The 14,741-nt window shown below is 44.4% G+C and overlaps 1 protein-coding gene across 2 annotated transcripts in view; it reads right to left on the bottom strand.

The window, feature by feature from the left end:
• Positions 1–14,741, bottom strand: part of senp6a (SUMO specific peptidase 6a) — a 29,724-nt gene that overhangs the window by 4,263 nt on the left and 10,720 nt on the right. For both annotated transcript variants that reach the window (XM_026194822.2, XM_026194821.2), the window contains 13 exons: positions 12,297–12,367; positions 11,375–11,466; positions 9,766–10,162; positions 8,116–8,360; positions 7,883–8,023; positions 5,197–5,230; positions 3,149–3,337; positions 2,856–3,049; positions 1,388–1,587; positions 1,109–1,225; positions 875–997; positions 693–785; positions 259–590 (listed from right to left, as the gene is read on the bottom strand). In XM_026194822.2, coding sequence (XP_026050607.2) covers positions 259–590; positions 693–785; positions 875–997; positions 1,109–1,225; positions 1,388–1,587; positions 2,856–3,049; positions 3,149–3,337; positions 5,197–5,230; positions 7,883–8,023; positions 8,116–8,360; positions 9,766–10,162; positions 11,375–11,466; positions 12,297–12,367 — 2,228 coding nt within the window. The remainder of the gene's footprint in view (positions 1–258; positions 591–692; positions 786–874; positions 998–1,108; positions 1,226–1,387; positions 1,588–2,855; positions 3,050–3,148; positions 3,338–5,196; positions 5,231–7,882; positions 8,024–8,115; positions 8,361–9,765; positions 10,163–11,374; positions 11,467–12,296; positions 12,368–14,741) is intronic.

Raw genomic sequence — 14,741 nt, 5'->3', positions numbered from 1 at the left:
AACAGAAGAAAACTTGAATACAAACTTTCATCAAACCCTCAGCAGGGTGAGAAGGGTGTGATGAAGATGCCTCTGTGAGGCAAACTCCCTGCTACGCCGTTGTGTGCAACATGTAGCTTTGTTTTCATTAAATGCCTCTCGAGAGACGAACGTTTCAAACTTCACCACATTCTGGTGTATTAAGTAAGTTTAACTACCCCGTGTTTCTCTGAAACGCCCTTACTGAACCACTGGTCAGAGCCCCGGTGCTCGACTCACTCGTGTATTGTTGCTCGCCGTTGACCTGGCCGTTCCCTGACATTGCAGAGGGCTCTTGCTGCCCACCCTCCGTGAATGCAGGGCTTTCAGTAGCGAGTTCGCCATCAGTCAGATCGTCCAAGGACCCCTCCGGAGCTCCTCCGGGTGAAAGCTGCTCCGAGGAGCTGTCCAGCCCGTCTCTGTCGGGAGACAGAGGCCGGCAGTGGTCCGGGATGTTCTCCTCAGACTCTGCGGTGAGGGTGGCGGGAAACAGGCTGTGGTACAGCGGGTTCTGCTCAAGCACCGGACGGTCAAGGCCCGGGAAGCAGATAACGGCCAGGTACCAGTGCGCTCTGAGGAAATAGAAACAGAGCTTCCGTCATTCAGCATTTCAACGGCTTCACAGGACCAAAGCTTCCCATGAAAAACAGCCGAGTACAGATCCAGACACTCACGACTCATTGATAGGAACGAAAATAAAATCCTTCTGGAATAGATCAACATGTCGAGTCCACGTCTTTACCCTGTTGTGCTTCCTTTTCTGGATGCTGGGAAACCAAAAGAAGTCAGGTTTAGGAGTCAAACCGTCAGACAATTATCTTTAAAAACATCCGGTGCAGGCAGAGGCGACACTCACGGCAGGTTTGTTGTGTCCGGGGCGTTCCTGCGCTCTCTCTGGTTCAGCCGTTTGTAGAAGAAAGAGCTGAACACATGGATTCTTTGTGCATCTTCTTTTTTTAACTTCTCTAAAACTAAATATCTAAACAGGACAGGAAGAAAATGTCACCGAAAATGATCTCAGCCTTAAAAAAACAAAACAAACAAAAAAAACCCCAGAATGATCTTGAGTATAGACGACATGAAAACTTACTTTAAATAAAAGTCTATGATAACATCGTTAAGGAATTCCCCATCATTAAGGCAGTGCAGGTCTTCATTAGTGACGGTTATTCCACCTTTGGCTGGAGGAGGAGGGTACACCATTAACCTGCAACACAGAGATGAGGGTAACAGCAGCGCCATCGACAGGGCAAACAGTTAAACGACTCCTGATACTGAAAAGTAAACGTGACGCTGTGATTTAAACTGCAGGATTAGTTTTGAATTGAACAGGTCAACAAGCCCTGCAGGGGGCAGCAGAGGTGCTCACTTGATGATTGGTCCGGAGAAGGTGGGCTGCAGGTCGGTCATGTCGTCTTCATCATCTTCAAAGAAGGCGCTGGTCTGCTGTCGGGTGGCCATCCGCGTGCGCACAGGCATGCTGACGGATGCTACGGGGGAGACCTGTGAAGCCTTGGTTACTGGGGAGGAGGCGGGGGTGAGTTTGGGTGGGGTGTGTACCGGCGTCACCTGCAGAGAGCAAAGAAGAGAAGAAAGAAAAAAAGAAATAAAAGGTAGCGCAATATTTAAAAAAAAAAAAAAAAAAAAGGGAAAAGAAATCTGGCTTTTAATCTTAAACTGTTTGACCAGCTGCAGTCACTGTGGTATAACACAATACCACATAAATATGACCATATAGATAAATTGATTATGGCGTGTTTTTATAAATAAAAACATGCCATAATCAATTTATTTTTCAGCCCTGGGGGTGGATAGTGGATATGAGTCATCAGGCGTTAGGGATGGGTACCGGTATCTGGTGCAATTATGGCACCGGTTCTGTCATAAACGGTAGTAACCAGACCGAAAAGCAGCGCACATTTCGGTGCTTTATTTCGGTGTTTTTTTCCCCCTGAGATGTCATACAATTTGAATTCTAGCCAATCATTTTACCTTTCCGAGGATAGTAGGCGGGCCCAGGTACGTACGTTCTTTTAGAGCAGAGCTACAGATTAAAAATGCCCAAAGCAAAGCGGTCAAAAGTCTGGCTGTACTCCACAGCAAAAGATGCAAACTCAGCAGCCTGCAACAAGTGCTTTAAGCTGATACTGTGCAAAGGAGGTAACGCCTTGAATCTCATGAAACACCTGGTGACGCATATCAGGGTTTTTTAAAGCCGAGAAATGCACCGTATTTGATAGCTTGCTGCAAGAACTCACACCGAGCACATCTACTGCGGGTGTGGTGCCTGTTATCGGACCCGGAGTTAGCAACATCCCCCAAGAACCCGAAAAGGAGAGTCCTGGCCCCTAGCCCTGCCAGTGTAGCAGAAATGATGACGGATGATGATGGCAGCAGCAGCCGTTCTTCTCTGGGCGAGTAGCTTAATGTTGTTCGTGTGTAATTTACGTTGAGTATGCTAACCACGTTATTACATTAATGCATGTAAGGTGAACTAGCAAACACTGTCGTAGTTACATGCGGCTGTCTTCTTGTTTGATGGCAGATACTCCCTTCACCCTGGCTAAAAAGGCTAAAATGACCAAAGAAAAAGTGGGAAACAGCTGAACATGAGAGGTTTAGGACAAAGTTTGTGTTCTCCATTCTTTAAGCACTGCTTCCAGCACAGTTTCAAAAGTACCGGTTTGGTACTGGTATCGGATAAAACCTAAACGATACCCATCCCCAGAGGGCGTCCAGTTTACTGCATAAATGTAATACTGGTACATATAAACGTTAACCTCGAACATTACATAAGCCCAGTTTTGACTTTATTTTGAGATCTGCAGGTTTCCCACCTTCTCCTCCCTCTGCTTTGTTGCCTTGTTGTAGTTGACGAGTCGGATGTTGGCCTCCTCGAAGGGCAGCTTGGCAGGGAAGGGGATGAGTTTGTTGGTCCTGCCGATCTCGCCCAGGATGTCCTCCAGGATCATCTGCTCCTTCATCGGCAAGCCGTTCTCGAAGATGAGGACGATGTACTTCTCGTCCGACTCTGGCGGCGAGAAGGGGTAGCGGTCTGACTTGAGTTTACTTTGACTCAGCGTGAAGACACGTCAATGCCACGCCGCCAAGGAAACATTTGTGTACTCACCGTCTCCTGTGCAGTCGTACCACTGGCCTCCCTTCTCCTTGGACATGTTGAGCTGAGTGCGCAGGCGCTGGCACTCCTGCGGGGTCGTCTGGAAGAACAAGACGGGAAGTTTCCGCACGTTGCACCACTCGCAGCTGATCAGCTCCGACGCCTGAAGGCACACCTTCTCTACAGTGCCGCGCTCTGAGCCTGAAGGTGGACAAATGGACACATTTCAGGAAAACAAACAAAAAAAACGAACAGGGACGCCATGAGGGTGCGTTTGCGTAAACAACAACTTTATTTTCACGTTTGCTGAAGCTCAGAGTTTCTGTCCTCCACATGTTTTCATCGGTTTATAAAAGAGAGATCACAGGTTCATTTAAGTGTTATTAATTATTAGGAAATTTACACCAAACACCTGCCCCTGACACCCTGCGGGCTTCCTCCACCCTGATGTCATGTGATTTATTTAATCATTTATCTGATCAGTGGCAGCGTGCTGCAGTCTGCTGCAGTTTCAGGGTTTTTTTCTCCCCCTAGTAACAGCTCTGATCTCTGCTGACGAGCACAAAGAGGAAACTGCACAGCTGCATTTCTCTGAAGTAGAGCTGGGCGATATGAGATTTTTTTCATATCACGATATGTTTTTTTCATTTCAGGCGATAACGATATCTATCACGATATAAGCCAAATAACTATATTTGTAAGATTTAATTGTGCCGTTGCTCACAAGTAAAATGTGAAATAATCAGCAGCTTGTTCTTATTTAAATATTTATTTCCCATAATAAGTTCAACAGGGTAGATGTACTTAAGGAACATGAGACTTTTTCAGATAAATAAAGGCAAATATTGCAAACTACACAAAAGGCAGCCGCTAAAGCGTTTAAGTTTCAAAATAGAACAAACGAAACAGACTAAATTGTCAATTCCACTTAGAAACAAAATATTAATTCTAAAAATAAATCTTAGTTTGTTTTACAGAAGAACAGACAAAACTGACTAACTTTTGTCAATATCAAATAAACTGAGAACTAAAAGGAAATTCTCAATCTCTCCTTGTTGTATAGCTGAGCTTTTCAAACAGTTTTAACAGTTACTTTAGTCTGACAAAAGCCGAATGACGAATTAGCGCTTCCAGTCAGAGACTGAGGCTACGTCCACACGTACACGGGTATTTTTGAAAACGGAGATTTTCTGTTTTTGTTTTAAAAAAATAATCCCGTCCACACATAAAGGCAGAAATGAAGGAAAACGCTGCTATGAACATGCCAAAGCAGCAGGTGGCGCTAGATTCCTAACCGTGCAGAAATGTTGGCCAATCAGAAGTCTAGAAGCCTCGGTGGGAAAAAGTAAACAAAGCTGGGGCATAGAAGCAGAACCGAGTCGTATGTGTGGAGGGACAGTAACTGTGTGTATATGTAAGCATTTAAACACTGCAGAGAGTAGAATTAACAGTAACAGTATTGTAGAAATTCATTTCACCGAAACAATAACGTGGCGCACAGTGTGACGCATGCACCAGTTTATTGTATTTCCAGACTTGCTTTCGGCACAATTTACAGTGCACGCTACTCTGTTTTTTGTCAGACTTGAAATAGCCGAAATACCTTCACACTACGGAACTTCTATGGCTCTTCCGTTCGACAATCTCTCCGGCATTGGAACCATCATCTGTTTTCTCTTCGGTCACGCTCGGTTGATTTTTCTAGTCGGTACACTCATTTCCTCCATTACGCGCTGGCTGCTTCCCAAACAAACACACGTGCGGCTTGGCACTTGTGCTGTACGTAACAAGTCACGCGACGTGACGCTGCGGCTGTGATTGGTTCGGCTCTGCGCTACTGAATTTGGATCGGCTGACCTTTTTTTTTTTTTTTTTTAAGAGGACAAGAGCGGCGAAGTCTATCGCGATAGCTTAATTTCTCTATCGAGTAAAAGTTATATCGCGATACATATCGTTATCGTACTATCGCCCAGCTCTACTCTGAAGCAATGTTCAGCGTCCATCATCATCTTCCTCCTCTCTGCGAGTTATTTAATGCCATCATTAGTGCGGCTTCATACCTTTGGTCTCCAGCTGGATGTGCTCGATGGAAAACTGAGGAGACAAAAGAACAAGACAGACTAATTTATTCTCACCGGACTCAGGATTCGATCAGTTTTTAAATTTGAGGCTTAAATCTCAGGTTTTAAAACATTTTTATTTTTACATTGTACATCGGTAGAGGCTAAGCCTACGCTTGAAGCCACTGAGGTGTTCGATGGCAGGGGTGACGCGATGCCACCGTTATGAATTTTCTTGTCACAGTCCAATAACTCCAGCCGTACTTATCGCATCTGTTTAACATCTTTATTGCATTCCATCGGTTGTTTTAGTTATTCAAACTTTCTTTATCCAACATCATTTATCATAAAAATCACAACAGTGCAGCGGTCACAAGCTGTTTGTTTCTTCTGACCAATAACACCTGACACCAATTACCCGTGTCTACCTTAAATGCAGTTCCATAAACACGCCATACCTTAACACACAAAAAGTGACCCCTAGCGTCACACATAAGGTAACACCACAAAAAATGGCAACTACAATTACGGTACATCTAATTAAATCTGTTTATTTAATCTGCCAGAAGTCTAAATCTTATTTATTATTTATTTATTTATTTATTTACCAGCAGATTTGTCTACTGTAGATCCTTATAACTCTTCTAATACAAATTCAGTCATTTTTCACATATCAGCAGTTTATGTCTTGCTGCTGGTAAGTGTTTAAAACTCTTCTTAGAATACTAACATAAAAGATCATTTAATGAAAAATAGACCCCTTCATCCCCCACCGCTGATTTTTTTTTTTGGTTTGTATAATAGCTTACACTACAAAATTCATACTTTGAAAATCATCCAAGTTAAAGTCCCTGAGAGAACACAGAAGTGGAGTGAAAGTATAAACACACTCAAGTTCTGTGTAAAAACTGCAATCGAATTAATTTCTCTTTATCAGGATTTAATTATCCTAAGCTAACCCAGAGGTTCCCCTGTGTGCTCACATGAAAGAGATGGCACTGCAGCATCCCAATCACAGTTATGGGTAAGTGGCTGTTTTCACAAATAACGTGAAACTGCACTACGAGAGTGACATGCTAAAGGTGCATGCTTAAGCTCTTTGGTCAGTAAGACATCACTAGCTGTTTCTGGGTCCAAATTCTGCTTCAGGTCCCAAAGTCAAACAAACACTGCAGCATCACTGACAGTTACAGACGGTCTACTTTCTTTCATCTGTAATAAAGTGATCAGTGTGGCTGCTCTACCAGGTGCAACAATAAAGTTTAACATCCAGACATCCATGAAAACAGAATTTATGAAATTTAATGGAGTTAGAAGTTAGCTTTCTAGTTTCCACCTAAACATATTAGATACAAGTTCTGAGTTTCTGACTCAGAGATTTCTGACAAAATTAAAACGTACAGCTCTGCCATCACTTCAAATATAAATGGAGACAGAAAACTAAACAGCAGTGACGTTTGTAGGGTTACTGAAGTTGGGCTAGCTCATATATAATGCTGTGCTATGTGGTGGCTAGCTACACAGCTATGGTTAACATAATATAAACACATTTAAGCTGGAGGATGAACGCTAACTTTTTTCCACTTGATAAAAGTTAACGTGAGCGTTCTCGGTGGTCAGGGACAAATGCAATCACATGGCAGGATGCTGTAAACGGACCAAACATCAGCCAGGAGAACAACTGAGATAATCCATCCACAATCTGACGTTAGTCATTCATATACACTGCTGCATAGGCTGGGCTGTAGTTACATCATAAGGTTTTAAAAACTGAGCTTTAAAACGTGCTGCCGATGAATAGTGGTAATAAAAACAGAGGCCGACGGTGATCACTGAAGCTGTAAGCTGACAGACTTCCCAACATCTCAAAAATTTGACTAAATCAGCGTAAGAAGAAAAGTGTTTCATTTTCATTTTGTTTCAAAGGTCTGACATTCAATAATACAAATAAAAACCAGCATTAAAGTGCAGGCTTAGAGAATGTCAGCAGGAGCAAAGAGCTGGTTTAGGATCAGGTATTAATGCTCATAGGAACAACTAAACTGTTTGTAGCCAATTGGAAAAGATCAAATAGTAAAGCTGCATCTCGGAGTTCTACTTCTTATTGATCGTGAGGGAAATGCAAAGACATCAGACGCTTCACGCCCTCCTGCTCTCTACACACAGATCCGAGGGATCTTCCGGGAATGGTGATGCTATTTTCTGGAGAATTGATTGGTCATTAAGAAAGTGAATACATGGGCCTTAAATGGAAAGCACTCTGGTTGATATGACGTTTGAAAAGGCACTCTGACGTTTTCTCCAGTGAATCATCAGAAAACACACAAAGCATCTTAATTACCGAAGCTCGTTCGTGTTCCTCTACATCACAGACGTGACGCAGGTTTAGACTGTGACTCTAAGTGGGTGAAAATTGACTTGGATGCAGTTTGTAAAGCTTAAATGTGTTTTTTCCAGCCCTGAAAATGTAATGATTCCAGCTTCTGCACTCAGAGGGCTCAAAACGTGAGAAAAATGATTAAGAAGCACCAAATCTGAGACCCACCCTCTATGAATCTTAACTCTGAAAATCTTCAAATCCTGCACGGTTTCATCAATCAAACCAAAGGTGGTGTGCTGACACAATTCAGCTGATCCTGATCCCGAGACTGAAAACTACATTTCTATAAAAACTGGAGAGACTCACGACGACGGGCTTCGTCACCATCCTGCGTAGAGATCCCACTCTTACGCTCCGACACTCCAGGATGATGCTGTCGCACAGGCTGGACTCAATTTTGGGTTTCTTCGTCCTCGGTGAGAACTGCTCGGGAGGTTGATTCCCAAACTGTGGAAGAAAAGAAGGAAAAGCATCAGTTATCTGCGGTGAAGCTACAGGAGGAATCGGACGAGCCCCAAAAACATCCCACCACGTCTCACCTGATCTTTCATCCGCGCTCGCCGAGGTATCGTGATCTTCGTGCTCACCATTTCTTCAAAGAAGTCCAGGTTCACCTCCTCCTCCTCTGCGACGCTTTTCACTGCCGCTTCCACCCTGCCTCCGGAGGGCGCCGGAGAGGAGTGAGCGGAGTCGGCGGGTCGAGGGGAAACGCTGTCCAGTCTGTTGACGCTTCCTGTGCTGGCGTTGTCGGCCTCTTCCTCCTCCTCATCACTGGACAGGACGACTGAGGGGAACATGAAACCCTGTTAAACGTCTCTCCGCTGGCTCATTTTCAGCTTTGTGCCTGAAGTGAGCGGAAACCTTTCAACCACACGACATTACTCATATGTGCAAAAAGCAAACCACACAAATCTGGACCTGCATGAGGAGTGATGTAGATTTTCAGGTTGTGTCTTTTCAAACACGGCAGAACTAGAAGCACATAATTTTTCTAGCTTTTTAAAAATGCACTTCCACTGGTGGAATAATTACTGTACATTCTTGCTATAAGCCTTTAAAATGTCAGCTCGGTCTCTCAGCGTCTCCGGTTGATACGAAGCCTCCGATGTTTGAGCTCTGTGCAGCTCTAGCAGCCAAACACGTGGACAAACAAAATGACTACGAATCTGATCCCTCGATGAACTTTAACTCTGAGAATCTTCAAATCCTGCACGGCTTCATTAAACAAACTGAAGGTGGTGTGCAGACATGAATCGGCTAATCCCGATCGGTCACCAGGCGAAAACTGCATTTCTGTAAAAACTGGAGACACTCTCGACGACGGGCTTCAAGCACGAGGACAAACAGCTACTGAAAATAAGTCTGAGAGCTTTCAATCACCGAGTTTCTATCAAACTAAAAATATGAGAGACGTGGGATCAACTTCAGGACAGGCAGTTAAAGTAAAAGCCCAGAACATCTCATTTAATCAATCAAAAGGACGCCTTATCCCAGTATGATAAACTATGCAAAACCCAAAAGTAAACAGGAAGCAAGTCGACAAATTAATTGGTTTTTCCATCCTGAGCCCCCAAAAATGTGGAACTTCTAGGGGAAGTCTTTTAAAGCTTCTATCTCGGAGAGAAAAACAGGAAAGGTACTGGATATGAAAATATAAAATGGTAAATGGCCTGTATTTGTATAGCGCTTTACTAGTCCCTAAGGACCCCAAAGCGCTTTACATATCCAGTCATCCACCCATTCACACACTGGTGATGGCAAGCTACATTGTAGCCACAGCCACCCTGGGGCGCACTGACAGAGGCGAGGCTGCCGGACACTGGCGCCACCGGGCCCTCTGACCACCACCAGTAGGCCACGGGTGAAGTGTCTTGCCCAAGGACACAACGACCGAGACTGTCCGAGCCGGGGCTCGAACCGGCAACCTTCTGATTACAAGACGAACTCCCAACTCTTGAGCCACGATCACCCGAAACCAAATCCTTCAAAAGCAGAAAAGCCATCTTAAATTACAGAGACTACTTGTTAATCTCATTTTACTGTACTTACTTATTTGCAGTTACTTATTAAATATTTTTTACACTTTCCTGTCAACATCAGCCACAAAGTGATGCACGACGAGTGAATTCATCATCTCCACACTCTGCTTTACCTAGAAGCTCGATGAAAAGCTCGGATGCTTTACTCACTAGGATCGTTCAGTTCGTGCTGCTGTGCCGCCGTCGCCGTCCTCGTAGCCTTGGGTGGGTTTCTGGCCGCGCAGCAGCTCGACGTCCCTGCTAACAGGGGTGTCCTCCCGTTGTTCAGAGGCAGCAGGGTCCCCCTGGTGGTCGCGAGCCGTGTGGACAGGGCGTCCCCGCGGGGAACCCTTGCGGTCACGACCGGTTTGTAAAAGTTTTGCTGCAGGCTGTTTGGTCCAGAGGAGGGCTGGGATCTGATGGAGGGCCGCAGGGCCGGGGTGGGCAGCGTAGTCTGCTGGCACGGCGGCGTCGATAGATTGTTCCCACAGTTCTGACACTTGCTGCTGTCGTTACTCGGTTTGTTGCACTTCACACACATCCTCGAGCAGACGGTCGACCGGAGAGGCTGCCGACATAAAACACTCATTAGAGGTGATAAAAGGTTTTGTTCTGGTCACTACAACAATCTGAAAGTTACAAGCAGATGATTTAATTACAGATTTTCTTCTTTATTCCACTGAAGACGAGAGTCTGTATGAGTGAGAATTAATGAAATTGTTTCAGCTCCAAAACTACGAGTTAAACGGGATCAGAAGGAAGAAGGTGGACAAAACTTAAAGAGGCTAAAAAAATAAAGTTATGTGCAGCAGAAGCAAGCAGTGAACATAACATGGAATCAGATATGGTGACCTTACTAGGAAAAACTGTTTATTTACCCATTCAGGAATCTGAGTCAGCATCTTAAACCAATATTTACTTTACAACTTCTGTGACACATAACAGCTGCCAAGCTCAGCCTCTTAAAGCTTTTTTTCACACATGTACTCCGACCTTTAACCGCCAAGACTAACATAGCTGCAGTTCCTTTAATGTCCACCAGAGGCTCCAGCAGGGGGTCAGCCCCATAGAAATAAAGGTGTGAAAACTCGCCTGTTCATTTGTGTTCAGGCTTGATGTTTAGTGGACCTGTCTAAAGGATGTGTTGCTGGAGCCTTTTGAAGTACTTTTACTGTGCAGTTAGCAGTACTAACAGACTGTCTAAGACACCTGTACTCCAGATTTGGTTTAGTGCTTTCAAAACTGACCAAACACCACATTAAATAATTTGTCTTGATTCAACTGAATCATCCAGGTCTGGAAATGTTGATTCATGTGGATGTAGTGTTTGGTCCTCAGACTGAGGATGAGTGACAAAATGTTTTTTCCCCACTGAAAATGATAAAACAAACCCCTCATACATGCAATCACCTCTGTTACTGTTGGGTGGTGTCGATTTTTGTCCCCACAGTCGATTATTTCACAGCCAAAAGTCTGATTTCTCGTTTAAATGATTGTGTTGCAGCCCCTTCTGTGTGCATGAAGCTTCAGCTGGGCAGCAAACTGTACAGTCATCACTTTCACAACATAGTTGACGCATTATTATTTAAAAATAAATAAAATAAATAAATCACGGATTTTAAATGAATGAATTCATCTAACGTCTTCCACACGGGATGGATAAACTCTGCATTTGTTCACCAGCTCTTCACTCTGTTAGTTTAGACCGTGGCGAATACCCACTTCCTGCCAAACATTCATCAGTTTGTCTGACTGTTTGCCGAGTGTTGGGTTCCCTCACCTCTGCTGCTTTGACCTGCGAAGAAAAGCTGCATCCCTCCAGCGGTTTCCTCTTCTGCTGGACACGACGTTTTATGTTCAGGGTCTCCTCCTCTGTAAGATGAACCCATAAAAGGATCAACAGGTGGCATCATTCTGAAAACCTTCCTGGACAAAGACAAGGCAGCGTGTGTGCAGTCTGGGAGGCAAAACCCAGGGCGAACTAGTGCAGCGGGCACGAGCTGCCGCGTACTAACAGTCCCACATGATCTTATTAAGTGAGACTGGAGAAGTGTACATTTTTAAGTGGAAATGCTCGGTGCGCTCACAGGTGTCCAAATATTGATTCATAGCGTTTTATTATGAGCAGTGAAACATGCCTCAGCACGTAACGAAATTCTTTTATTCTCTCTGAGCTCCTTTAATCACTTTAACTAGCAAAATTTAAACTACTGATAAGAAAACCTTCCTCTCCAAGGTCACACTTTATTTTGAAAATATCTTTTGCAAAATAACCCAATGGCCTTCAGAGCCTGGCATTTATTAGCTCAGCAAATGTTTTTCTAAGTTTCCTGCATCTGCCGGGAGCTTGGAGGATTAATGTGGGAGGCCTTGGGTCTCCTCCTCCTCGTCCTCTGGCAGGAACAAGGAGGAGGCTGAGCCCAGATCTGTAGCCCTGCAGACGCTGCTGGCTGTCACACTCAGCGAGCACACACACGCAGCCCGCTTACACAAACGTTACACAAATACAGACACCGAGTAGCACTCATCTTACACACACAGATGCCGAACACATCACGCACACTTTTCTCTGCAGGCAACGGGAACACAGCGTGCCTGTCGAAACTCAACACCAGCCAACTGCCTGTAATCGCCAGCAGCCTGATCTCGGGAAAGTCTTTAAAAACATGCAGTGCGATGCGCTCAGTGTGCTGTGAGGTTACCTGGCATCTCTGGGCAGGTGAGGACGATGTTGTCTACCTCGAGAGTTTGCTGTGTGGTGGAGAAGTCGTTTCTGCAGGAGAAGGGGACCAAAAAAAACCAAAACATAAATACTTTGGTAACCTCTGGCAAAGCTGGCAGTTCATGTTCTCAGCAAATCCAGATCTTCACTCTGACTTTCAGACATTTTTTTTTTCTGTAAATTGAGAAACTTTAAAAATAATCTTGATCGTGGTGGAGACACCGCAGGCTAAATAATTAACAGGCTGAACACTGAGAGGCTTAACCGGGCTTAAAATAAACACAAACCTCTCACGGAGACTGATAGTGTCTGAAGCTAAAAATCACAAGAAACAGATGCTGCCATAAAAATTAAGTCATTTATGAAGCAATTAATGATAAATATTTACTGATTCCAGGTTTTCTGATGAGAGCACTTACAAAGAGTCTGTTGTACAACTTTGCAAACGGAACGGTTTGGCACTCTGGCTGAAGAAAATTCGTTTTAGGTGTTTGATGGGATATTTATGATGGAGACCGAGCACTAGAGGCATGCAAGTAAAGCTTCCAGAGCCGTTTACATTTGATTTTGTCCCAGTATCTTTGGATGGGACTGTAGTTCTTCATTTTCCCCTCTCATAACCGTCCAACGGCACAAAACAAACAGTCAACAAAAGGCTCCAAGAACTAAACATCTTAGAAATATGCCGAGTTTCATGAGTGCTTCTTCAATGTGCACAATTTCTCCGATCATCAGCTTCACAGGGGTCCAATTTTTTTAATTTTATGTATATATGGGGAGTGTGACACGACCGCTGTAGCTGGTAGCACTTTTAAATGGAATTATGTGACAAAGTAATTCCAACACAGTGTAAAACAGACCATCCAGCAAGTTTGGCTTTCAGTCTGGTATTTTATGGAGGTTGAGATCCTTCTTCATTCAGAAAAACCTCAACACTTCACACCGTTAATGAAACAATAACTGTGAAAAACATGCCCTGAGTAACTTTCCTGGAAAGAGTGTTTCCATCAAACAGTCATGAAACTTAAGCAAAGCAAAAACTGACAAAGTGTGCTGAGCACAAAAACAAACAAACAAAAAACCTTTAGAAACAAATGAGAGGATCAACGATCCAGGGCCATGAAATGAGCTCCGGTTAGTTCGGATCAAAGCCTTACCTTTCCTTCAAATCAAGGCTGCTTGAAGATGAAAATCAAGAGAGAAAAACATCTCACTAATGCAATCAAGTCCTGCACTGTAATTCATTTTCTGCAGCTGCAGTTCAATTAAACTTATTTCTCTGCAGCACACTTCCTTTTACACACAGGAAGACTATAAAAGGAACCCGAGCACATCTCTTAGATTCAAATTACTTTCATCTACTGTCAAGAATATCTCATGCTTATCAAGCATCAGCTTAGTTTTATCTAGTTAAGGAACATTTACGCAGCCTGTTTCCCAACAGTGGAATTATAGGGATGTAAAAGCTAAACGGTGGTTTTTCAGAATGACTCCAGTAAGAAGCAGCACTCACTCTGAGGCCGGTAACACGATTCCTGAAGTCATAGCTCAAGCAAATTTCACACATAAACAGCAGTATCGAGCGTGCTGGAGACGTTCGTGATGTGTTTATGGGACCTCGGAGGCGTCCATGCATCCTTTCGATGCAGAGGAGCACCGGCTGTACTCTGAGCCCCCGCTGACCAAGTGTCCAGACACCCTTCAAAGAAAACTCTGGAGGGTGCTTGTATCCACGGTTCGTGACGACGGGTGAGGGTGGGAAACAACTAAACTGAGAGCTTGGCTTTCATGCTCCACCACCACAGAGAGGTATAGCATCCACATCAGCGCAGATGCTGCAAAAATCTCCTGCTCCCTCCTCTAATCACAAACAAGACCCCGAGATACTTAAACTCCTCTGGCTGAGCCAGCAGCTCCCTCACACTGGGCACTTTTCCGTGGCATCATTTGCCGATGCTCCTCCCAGCCACATCGCTCTCAGCTACAAAGTGAAGCCAAGAGAACTTCATCATCCACAAAAGACCAGAACCGCTCCATCACTGGGCTGCACCAGGAAATTCTGTCACACAGAAGTTATGACCAGAGTCACCGACCAGAGGCAATGTAGAACGAGTCTGAGCCTGTCGGCATCAAAGCAAACCGAGGACTCGTTGTAGCTGCGCAAGAATCAAACATCACGTTACCACAGGCCTGATGCCGCACACTACCACAGCACCCCCCACAGGACACACTCAGGGACGCAGTCCAAAGCCTTCTCTGTATGAAGCGCTCTGAGTGCTCAGGTACAGTAGAAAATGTCTACATCCATTATTTTTTGCTACAGTAATTGAGTGACATGTATGCACATATACAAGAAGACTGCAAAAGGGAGCAGCTATCATCCAGGTGAAACCACTTCACGCAAGTCGAGTTGCCCGAGATTCAC

The sequence above is a fragment of the Astatotilapia calliptera genome, chromosome 15 (assembly GCF_964374335.1).
Source record: "Astatotilapia calliptera chromosome 15, fAstCal68.1, whole genome shotgun sequence".
NCBI classification, from domain to species: Eukaryota; Metazoa; Chordata; class Actinopteri; order Cichliformes; family Cichlidae; genus Astatotilapia; species Astatotilapia calliptera.
Note: the sequence above shows the minus strand (reverse complement) of the source record. Positions and strands in the feature narration are given on the sequence as shown.